The 11,043-nt window shown below is 44.5% G+C and overlaps 1 protein-coding gene across 1 annotated transcript in view; it reads right to left on the bottom strand.

The window, feature by feature from the left end:
• Window positions 1-4,822, bottom strand: part of Ercc4 (ERCC excision repair 4, endonuclease catalytic subunit) — a 30,238-nt gene extending 25,416 nt beyond the window's left edge. Inside the window, exons 1-2 of the mRNA XM_005350337.2 lie at window positions 4,282-4,822; window positions 2,733-2,913 (exon numbers count right to left, since the gene is read on the bottom strand). Of these exons, the coding sequence (XP_005350394.1) occupies window positions 2,733-2,913; window positions 4,282-4,488 (388 nt within the window). The 5' untranslated portion in view covers window positions 4,489-4,822. The remainder of the gene's footprint in view (window positions 1-2,732; window positions 2,914-4,281) is intronic.
• Between the last annotated feature and the right edge of the window lie 6,221 nt (window positions 4,823-11,043).

Raw genomic sequence — 11,043 nt, 5'->3', positions numbered from 1 at the left:
GAGATGGGTGGAGTCTGGGGACTGAGATGGGTGGAGTCTGAAGACTGGGTGGTCCAGAGAACTGCTGTAGAACCAAACAGGAATGATCTTTAAAAAATTAATGAAATGATTCCTAATGATATTCTGCTATACTTGTAGATTGGTGCCTTGTCCAGTCGTCATCAGAGAGGCTTCCTCTGGGAGCAGGTGCAGAGACACACAGCCAGACATTATGGGGAGAGAGGAGTCTAAATTGGAGGTCTCCATTGGATCTCAGGCCTCAGAGATTGGGGAACCCCACGAAGAGAGGGAGGAAAGACTATAGGAGCCAGAGGGGATGGAGGACACCAGGAGAACACGGCCCACAGAGTTAAGCAGGGCTCACATATGCTCACAGAACTGAAGTGGCAAACACGGGGCCTGCATGGGTCTGCACCAGGTCCTCTATGTAATTATTACGGCTGGTAGCTTGGTGTTCTTGTGGGACTCCTAACAGTGGGGCGGGCGTGTCTCTGACTCTTTTCCCTCTCAGGTAGCCTTGTCCAGTCTTGACATGAGGGCTTTGCCTTGTCTTTTTGTATCTTGTTTGGCTGTGCTTGTCTGTTAACTTCTTGGAAGACTGCTCTTTTCTAAAGAGGAAATGGAGGGGGAGGGGGTCTGGGGAAGAGGGGAAGTGGGGGGGTCTGGAAGGAGTGGAGGGAGGGGAAACTATGGTTGGATTTGGGATGTATTGTATGAGAGAAGAATCTGTTTTCAATTAAAAAAATTTAAAAAAAAGAAATGAGCAAGTGAAATTCAGGAAAGCAAAGGATGTTGTTTTTAAGCACGTGCTGGTGTTTGTAAGTAAGGTGTGTCTGGCCAAGAGGCTCAAGTCACTGTCTGAGACAATAAAGATGCCAGAAAAGAATGACAAGACCTCCTTCCTCAGCCCCAGGAACCTCACCAAGCCTAGTCTGGAAAAAAGGTGGACATGTTGGGAAGTGTGCTCATGAATCTGCGTTTCCTGCCTCCTATGCTCAGTGGCTAGCAGTGCTCAGGCAGGTCAACAGCAGGGGGCAAGTGTGTGAGCCACCTGCACTCTCTCCAGACCAGGATGAACAAGAGTTTCCCGGTGCAAAGTTGATCTTACGGGTGAGCCAAGTGCAATGAATCGTCCTGTGCACTCTGGGTAGAGAAGCCCGGGAAAGTTTAATGGCAGAGTGACAGGGCTCTTAGATTAGCTTCAGGGAAAGCAGCTATTTCTGAAGAAATAAATGATAATGAAATTGATTGCTTCTATACTACTCCTAGCTAAAATCTCCCACTCAAAGTATTAAGTAACTATGTAGGTTAATTTAAATCATAGGAAAAGGAAGGGCAACACATTCATTTAGAGATCTATGAAGAATATTGATAAACACACCGAGTCTGGTTATGCCCAAAAGGCAAATGCCTGCCAACTATAATGTAGCATGACTAATAAAAACCCAGAGACAGATATTGGGGTTCAACCTGAAGACCAGAAAAGCAAACCAGCCACTGGCTATTACCTTTACCTCAGTCCAAAAATGGTGATCCTGCCTTGAAGAATCCTCAGAATCAGACTGAGCATAAAACCTGTCTCCTCCTGTCTTATAGTCCCCTCTAGTGCTATCAGTGAAAGTAAGATTCGGAAACAACAGGCCATTTCTTACACAAAGTCACACATTGAACAATGACGTAAAAGCTAAAACAGAGCTGAAAGGTACCTGTGTTGCAGTAGGTGCACCTCTGTCAGATCATGACCTTTGACGGTCTGTGTGCTGACACAAGGCTGTGGCTGGGGAGGGAGGGCTCAGTGCTTAAGAGCACGTATTCTCACAGAGGATCCAGGCTTGATTCCCAGAACCCACACGGTGACCCACAACCATCTGAAACTCCAGTTCCAGGATTCTAATAATCTCTTCTGACCTCTGCAGATACCAGACATGTATGTGGTGCAGGCAAAACATCATAAACATAAAAACAGCTATAACAAATACACCACTGGGCCACCAGACACGTATAGCATCTGCAATTACGTGCTATATACATAATACTCGGTAATGTAGCAAATGACTGTCTGGTTAGTTTACTATACTGTGCTTTTCTTCCCTATTTTGGAGGTCCCCTTCTTATAAAAACAAATCAACCGTAAAACAGTGTGCTGTGCTAATGGCAGTGTGCTATGCTAATGGCAGCATCAGGCCCAAACAGCTCATGTATACCGTGTCTCTTGGTTGCATCAAGAGGTCAATATCTGATTGAGTTTTGGCATTTAGGATTTTTAAAAAATTATATTTACTTTAAAAATTATGCATATGTTTGTGCATGTTGAGTGCAGTGCTCTTGGAAGGCCAAAGAAGGTATCAGATGCCACTGGAGCTGGAGTTATGGGTCAGCTGTGAGCCACTGACATGGGTGCTGGGAGCTGAGCAGCTGTCTTTTGCAAAAGCAGGATGCAACCTTAACCTCTGCTCCCCCCTCTGGCCCATCCATGCAGGTTTCTGTATGTATGTAGCTCTAAGGTCTTCATACAACAGCTAAATCACACAGCCTGAGAACCCGTGGCCATTAAGTGATACGTAGCCACACGTATGTCATAAATAGTTACTGAGCACCTACAACGTATCGGGTATTATGCCAACAGTTTGACAACAAGGCTGGACAATAAGAGCCAGTGTAGCATTTAGCAGAGGAGACAGACACAAATAAAAATGCTCACATTGTAAATAAGGAAGATATCAAATTCTTACCAGTTATTAAATCTGAAGGTATCCTATCAGTCAAGAAATCAACCACAAGTATTCGACTTGTTGCGAATATAATGCCACCTTGTGTGTACACTTCATAGCGACTGTTACTTGTGATTTCATTTGTCACACGTCGAGGGAGGTGTTCAACTCCTTCTATCTTCAACTGATTGATAAAATATTCCTAAATCAGAGTATACTCATTAGGAAGCTGTTTAACATAGGGCATCCTTTTAAAATAGGATCCAGAGATTTAAAATGTCTCCAGTCTCAGATTCCTAAATACCACAGCAAATATACAAACTAAGTTATTTCTTTATACCTGTCAGCCAATTGAGTTACTTTAGTTAAGGATTTTGTTTAGTTGTGCTTTGGAGTTTACATTAAGACATAATTGTGCTTCAGTCATTATTTCCATTCAACACAAACCCCAAACAGAACCTTTTAAAACCTTGGGCTAAAAGTTTTCTACTACCTTGAAACTATTTCCCACCAAAGCCAGGCTTTCAGCCAACATATCTGTGAGGTAAGGGATTCCTCTCTGCAGACAATGCTTTACACTGCTGGTGCTGTGTTATTAGTTACAGCACTATCGATGCATCCTAGAGAAATGTCAGAATGTCCAAAGGTCCCATGGCTGATAGTCTCTCCTGGGCATCTTACAGCGCATGAAGTCCCATGCCAAGAAAAGGCGATACCCAGGGGAGTCCCACAGAGCCTGTTCTCAGATGGCATTTTCTTCCTGGCCACACCATCTAGAGGATCAGCAGATGTATCATGCTAGGCTGTGTTCTCATCTCTCAACATGTCCCACTCCACTGTCCTCTGGGTCACCTATTCTCCTTAACCCGGACTGACCTCTCCTAATAGACTTGGCTTCCAGTCCCTTCCTTCCTGGCCTTATGTCCCTAGTCCCTCTTCTTTTGTGCATCCTTAAAGGTCTCCCTTTCCATCTTCTACCACTCTCAGAGACCTTGCCATCCCCATCTCCATCATTGCCCTTTTAGGGACCCCACTCAGCAGTCACCAGAAACACCCTTAATACTTAATTTCCAGACTCAACATTATCCCTACAGCTTCCCTCCTTTGTAGAGCAATCCAATCCACTCCACTGATGTGTACCCTAGTCGCCTCTCTTTTTCACTGTCAGAGTGTGTGGGACCCGTATTTTTAGTGTATTCAAGCTGTAGGCTCTGTATCTCTCCGGAAGAGCACTATTGAGTGCCCTCCGGGTCAAGAGAGGAAGCCAAGACTTCGCGCTGCCCTCCTTAGCAGGGTCCTCCCGCAGTGCCAGAGCCCTGCACTCAATGCCCTCGCATGTCCTGGCAGCTACTAGGACTTCCCTGGGGTTCTCTCCCCTCCTTCGCAGCGCCCTAGAACTATGTAGACGTTCTGAGTCTCCCTCAGGGATCTCAATTCATTCCCTTTCGTGTCCCGTTTGAGACCTGCGCTGGCTCGGGGCCCCTGCAACCGCACAGCTTTGCGTTCACGCCGCGCCGGACTCGGCTCAGAAGTCCCTACGCCCTCGAGAACACCCATCTCTCAGTCGCACCTCCTCGGCCGGCTGCGTGTTGAGCACCAGCACCAGGCAGGCCGGGTGGCAGTGCAACCGCAGAAAATGGTAGAGAAGTCGGTCGGCGCCAAGCCCGCGGGCGCACACCACCAACCCGTCGCTGTCGAGCAGTTCCAGTACCAGCTGCCTCTCGTACTCCAGCAGCGGCGCCATTGCTTTGCCTAAGGCCGGCAGGCACCGCTCCATTTGCGTCCTTCCGGGGTTGTAGCCGGACGAGAACGGAAACAGCCGAACTGAGCCGAGCTTAGCCGAGCGCTGGCCGAACGCAAGGGCTGAACGCCGCGGCTGGAGGATCGCGGAAGGAAGGTTAACAGCAACAGTGGAGTTTGAGACAAGAAGAGGCCGGACATAGCCGAAGGGAGCCGAATCCAAGAGGAGAGTCAACCGATTGTAGCCGAAGAAGAGTCGAGACAGGGATGAATGTGCCGGAGGTAGCCGAATTTAGCCGAGAGCCAGCAAAAGCAGTTGAAGGCATTAGCGCGCGGAAAGATGTTGGATTCAGGTGGTAACCGGGTGGCTTCGGAATTTGGTTCTCTAGACCTACAAAATGCAAACAGAGGAGAAGGCGTAACCCTCCAATATCCACAGTTCAGAATGTTAGCTGTTAATATTCCAAGCGCATCCAGAATCAGCGCCGGGTAACAGCGTATAGTTTAGTCTCTGTTTTGTAATTATCCCCTTCAAAAATTTTAAATAAGCAAAATACTTTATGAATTTCTACTTCTTATTTGCAAAAGTCTTGAATACAATATACTGTTTCACAAAGTCACAATCAGGTGCCAACTGCAGTCTCGTTCCTCCTTCCACTAGAGGGACATCTTGGGTCGTGTTTGTAACTGCCTAGAAATGCTAGGTAAGAGACCTGTTCTCTCCCATCATCCTCCACTTCCCTTTAATGCTAGCCCATAAGAAATAGAAATAAAGCCAAAATACTACAGTTCCATTATACAGGAATAACCTCGGTCAACGCCACGGAATTCATACACCCTCCCCCCCCCCCCATCCATTTTATTTATGTGAAATAACAACCAGGATTTTTCTTTTTTTTTTTTTTTTTTTAAGTTTTCCGAGACAGGGTTTCTCTGTAGCTTTGGAGCCTGTCCTGGCACTAGCTCTTGTAGACCAGGCTGGCCTCGAACTCACAGAGATCCGCCTGCCTCTGCCTCCCGAGTGCTGGGATTAAAGGCGTGCGCCACCACCGCCCAGTTTAACCCGGATTTGAAACCCGAGGCTTGGTTTATACAGGTGGCACAGGCTGTAATCCCAGCTATTCCAGATGCTGAAGCAAATTCAAGGTCAGCCTGAGTTACAGATGGGGACCCTCCAACACAAAGTATAAAGAGTGCTGGGATATAGCTCAATGGTAGACCCCCGAATTTGTCACTAACATTTCACAAATCTCTGATATTTTAAAGTTCTTTTATGTGGCTGAGTTTTCTGTAGTGTGGATGCATATGTTGGTTATCTCATTAATTAGTCTGCTCGCACTCCCCTCCACCAGCATCATACAGACCATTCCACGGGCTGCTTTGTAAGAAGCCCGACCAAACCCTCGAGGTCCACTTCTGGAAGTCGATGGTAAGTGGGATAAAATGGAAACAGTTATCTGAGTCTGCATTACCTTTATTACATTGCCTTCCAAAATATCTACCAGTTTCCATTGACATCAGCACCCTATAAGAGGACCTGCTTCTCTTCTTCCTCTGCTTCCTTCAGTTGTTCTCCTTAAATTTAGTCACAATGAAAACAGCATATAATAATTCCCGAATTCTTCTGAAGTGGAAAGCAATGCCTGCAGATGCTTTACTTACAGTGTCTCTGCGAGCCATGCAGTAACGCCTGTAGTTCTACAAGTAGGTTATATAACCAGGCAAGGCTACAGAGCCAGATGATGTATTTCTTAGCTTTTGTTCAGGATACAGTAAGTAGGGATCAAACACACATTCAGAGGTAGGTAGGTGCGTGGGTGACAATACCAGTATTTACACCCAATTCTTCCCACACTGTGGCAGGCAGAATAATGAAACCCAAAAGATGCCTGCCCGCATTAAATTCCCAGAATCTTTTATGTTATTTTTCAAGGCAAAGGGTACTTTGTAGGCGTGATTAAGCTAAACACTTTATAGATGGAGAAATGATGTTGAATTATCCAGGTGTGCCCAATAAAATGATAAAGGTGCTTAAAGGCAGGAGAGTTAGCTTCAAAGAAGATGTAAGGGGAAAATGAGATCAGAGTGAGGCAGGAAGAGCCGGGAACACAACCTTTAGAAGCTGGGAACACATGGCATCTCTCCTGGTACCTCAAGAAATATTACAGCTGCCTTTCAAAACCCACTTTGCATATCTGGTGCCCAGAGCTGGAAGGCATGGATTTGTGTTATTTTAAGCTCTGGAATTTGTCACAACGATAATGGAAAATGAATGAACAAGTGTTTCTTATTTTGACTTCACTGAACTTTGAAGATGAAGTTCCCAGCTCTATCAAAACAAACCAACAAATACCATAGATAGGGTGCTGGAGAAATGGCTTAGAGGTTAAGAGCATGGAAGCTCTTTCAGAGGACCTAGGTTCAATTCCCAGCAACCACATGTTGGCTCACAACCATCTATAATGAGATCTAGTGCCCTCTTCTGGTGTGCAGGCATACATGCAGGTAGAATACTGTTTACATAATAAATACATAAATAAAATCTTAAAAAAACCCCTATAGATAGAAATATATAAGGAGGAAATATAAGGAAGCAACAGAAAAGAAAACAATTGTTTAGAAGGTCAAGATTTATTGAAAGTTCAAGCCTGTGTATAGTGACTGGGGTCTATCTAGTACAGAGGTGCTTACTGTGAAAAAATAGGTATGATCCTAGGACCCATGGAAAGAACTGTAGAATCCCGTTGCTGGGAGATAGTGACAGGTCAGTACTAGGGCTTGTCATCTAGGCTACTGAGGCAGCTTGTCTTCAACACAAAGTGGGTAAAGATGTTTGTCATTCAGTCTCAGGAACGCACATGCTGGAAGCAGAGAACTGGCTCCTGAAAGTTTCCCTTTGACCCCTACGTGTGCACTGACCTCCCACGTGTGCGCTATGGCTTGCACCCTTTACAAATAAATGCATGTAATTAGAACAAACAACCAGGGTGACAGTTACTGAGAACTGACCCTCAAGGTTAGCCTCTGGTCTCCACACATGTGCACACAGTACATATACATGAACACGTGTGTGAGTCCACACATGTGCACACAGTACGTATACATGAACACATGTGTGAGTCCACACATGTGCACACACAATAGCCATATAGATGTTTACATGCATTAGGATTTACTCTTTCAAAGAATGTTGTGTCAGGGCTAGGGTCTTATTAGGGAACAAAGCAGGAAAAATTCCTGCTTTATAGTCTTCCGAGGAGCTCGTGCATGAAGAAGTCTATTGATCATCTCAATATGTGAACTGTGATTACTTCTTGAACAGTTTTCTTAATTGTCCAACCACAGAAGAGTACTTGAAAAAATTATGCATCCCTAGTAGGCAGACTACAGAGAACTATTAAAATGTTAATATGGAGAAGGACCAATATCTAATAGCTACTGAAGGAAGAATAAACTGTGAAGCAAAAGTGGATAGCATGGATGGCCCTACTTGTCAAAAATATCAGTAGTATTTATTTTCAGACGACGACATGGAAAGTGCCAGAAAGAAACCAAATCTCTTAACACAAGCAGTCACCTTTGATAGTCAAGGTAGGAGGCCAGCACCACCTGTGAAACGTTACATTTTCTGTTCATTCCCCTCGTTCAGTTGCCTTCCTTCCCTTGTAGGAGAAACCTCCCAACTACTGTGTAAACAGTTAGTCAGCACCAGAACTTTTACCCTGTGAAGTCTAGATTTAATACGTGCATGGTGGACAACGGCTAAGGTCTCATGCTGGTGTCTGTGGTGGTGGATCTTTGTGCATTTCCCACAGGTTGGATTTACAGTTCACCTTTGGTCCTTCATGAGCAGAGCAATGGTTCTCTCTCGTGTTACTATCACAATGATTCTCCAAGCCTTTCTTTCTCAGCTTGCTCTCCCTCCTCCTTCCCCACTCTCTCCCTCTTTTCTTCTTTCTTCCCCTGTTCTGATCCTCTCCCCTTCCTTCCCCTCCATATCCCTTGCCTCTGCCTCTCTTCTTTCTTTAGAGCAGACCCACCTCTTTCTTACTTTGCTCATAAGGATATAGGCAGCCCTCACTGGCCTCTGACATGAGGCCGGCGATGAGATTAAGCATCACTTTTCTCCTACACATCCCAGCCTCATCTCAACTGCCAGAGCCAGGCCATTGACATCTCTCTCAGCATTTAATCTTTCAATCTATATGTAGCCATCCCTTGATATCCATGGGGTTGGTTCCATTCCCCCCCCCATCACTACAATAATATACAGATACTCAAATTCATTGTATAAAGTGGCACAGTGGGCTGAAAACATAGACCATGGCTTGCTGTGCATGTACAAAGCCCTCGGTTCTGTCACAGAACAAAAGTGTTAACTTGAAATGGCGTAGTCTTTGTACAGTGTCAGTCATCCTGCTGCACAGTTTAGACTGCAATACCTAACACAGTTCACATGCTGCATAACCATTTGCTGTAGTGCATTGTCTGGGAGAAGATTTTGACAAGAAAAAGTCTGTTTATGACCAATACAGCTACCATTCTTTCCTGTCTGTGACTGATTGGATGCATGAATATGCAGTTTAGAGATACAGGGTGGAGCTACAGCAAAAGCTCATTAAATCTAGACCCTTCTGGGATGGTCACTCCTGGAGTTCTCACTCAAAAAAGATGCTAACCAAATGTTTTAATTTTGCTTTTGTTGCTATGATAAAATATCCTTTCAGAAAGCAAGAAAGAATTTACAACATCTCACAATTCCAGGTCACAGCCCAGCTCTGTGGAGAAGACCAGGCAGGAAGGAGCTCAGTTACATCTACACAGTCAGGAGCAGAGAGTGGTTAATGCATGCTTGCTTGCATGCTTGCTTGTTGTACTCAGCTCCATTTCTTTACTCACAGAAACCTGCCTAGGGAATGGTGTCACCCACAATGGGCTGGCTCTGTCCAGAGCAATAACTTAAGACAAATCTCTCATACATAGCCATAGGCTAGCCCAGGGTGGATAATCCTTCTCTCCCATAAACAGCCACAGGCTAGCTCAGTGTAGATAATCCTTCTCTTCCATAGATAGCCACAGGTTAGTCCACTGTAGATAATCCTTCTCTTTGCATCTCTTCCTGGTGATTCTAGATTTAGGATGTTTATGGAGGGCAACAGTTAATGTCACACACTGGTATTTGTGCCAATTGACAATTAAAGTTAAGCATAACAAAAATAAGTCAAAACTCATAATTGGGTGCATTGAAAGAACGTTCAGAGGTCTCAGAGTGCATCCTAAGGGCTTCTCTGCTCTGGTTGTCTAGTAGTGTGTGAGCACAACTTTGAGACCTGATTAAATAGGGTATAGAGAGAAAAACCTGTCTTGGGTAGAGGAACCAGAAGCAGAAATCCTTTAAGACAGAAAGGAGACCAACTAAGGGGCAATTGATCACTGGGTTTGACTGATTCTAGGGCCAGGTCACCCTGGGGCTTCATGGCGCTTGCTATGGTAGTTTAGGGGCTCAGCCAGGGTGTGGAGTGGGATTAGCACAGGGTGCTAAGTGATAAATTGATATTGAGTGATAAGGCTGGGACACTGCTTAGTTCTTGGTAGGCACGTGTTCATCAGGTTCCTCTGTTGGGCATGGGCAGGAAATAAGGATGACAAGAGAAAGGACCAAAGCTCCGCGAGAGGCTTATTATGCACCCACCTTCAGACTAAGCACGCCTCCATGTCCCCACAAAGGTGGGGAATGTTATTCTCGTTACTTGTCAAGTGAATAAGACTCAAAGATATTAAATAAGTTTTCCAAGTCTACCTGACTAAGCACAGAGCCCAGGATGCCTGCCGTACCTGTTAATCACCCTTTCCCACAGGCTGCCTTAGATGCCTGACTTAAATCAATTGCCTTTTAGACTTGAACTCGAGAGTCAGGTGGTTTCCATCTTCTCCTTGCTTAAGCATTCCTTTAGCATAAAGTTTGGATCAACATGTAGTGACTAGAGTTGGACTTTTATGTCCATTGATGTTTACAAGACTTTAAAAATTATTTCTTTTACATGTATATTTTGCTTGCATCCCATATGTGTAATGCCTTAGGATGTCAGAAAAGGACATCTGATCTCCTTGAAGTTGCGCTACATCCATGTGGGTGCTGTGAAATACCTACAGTGCTGTGATGTCATAGATCTTTTATGAGTTAGCAACAATTGCATATAGATTGTGTCTTGTTAATCCAAGCATCTGCAAATGTTTAAAGAATCCAGTAGCCATCTTTAGACAGTTTATACTTTTAACATATTATGTTTTCTGACAATGGTTAACAGAGATAGAGACTAGAGAAACAGTTGTGTGTTGCATATCTCTATATTTGCTGTGGTCCTGTTACAATAGCCAAGTCATGAAATCAGTGGGTAAAATACATGTGGTAAATATACACAAGGAGTTTTATTCAGCTACAAAAAGAATGTAATTATGACCTTTAGAGGAAATGGGTAGAATTGGAGAGCATCATTAAACAAAACAAAATAGCCAGAGAGAGAAACATTGTATTCTGTCATATGCAGATCTAGGCTAAGAAGAAGAGAAACATTGTATTCTGTCATATGCA

Source organism: Microtus ochrogaster, chromosome 7, assembly GCF_000317375.1.
Source record: "Microtus ochrogaster isolate Prairie Vole_2 chromosome 7, MicOch1.0, whole genome shotgun sequence".
Classification (NCBI taxonomy): domain Eukaryota; kingdom Metazoa; phylum Chordata; class Mammalia; order Rodentia; family Cricetidae; genus Microtus; species Microtus ochrogaster.
Note: the sequence above shows the minus strand (reverse complement) of the source record. Positions and strands in the feature narration are given on the sequence as shown.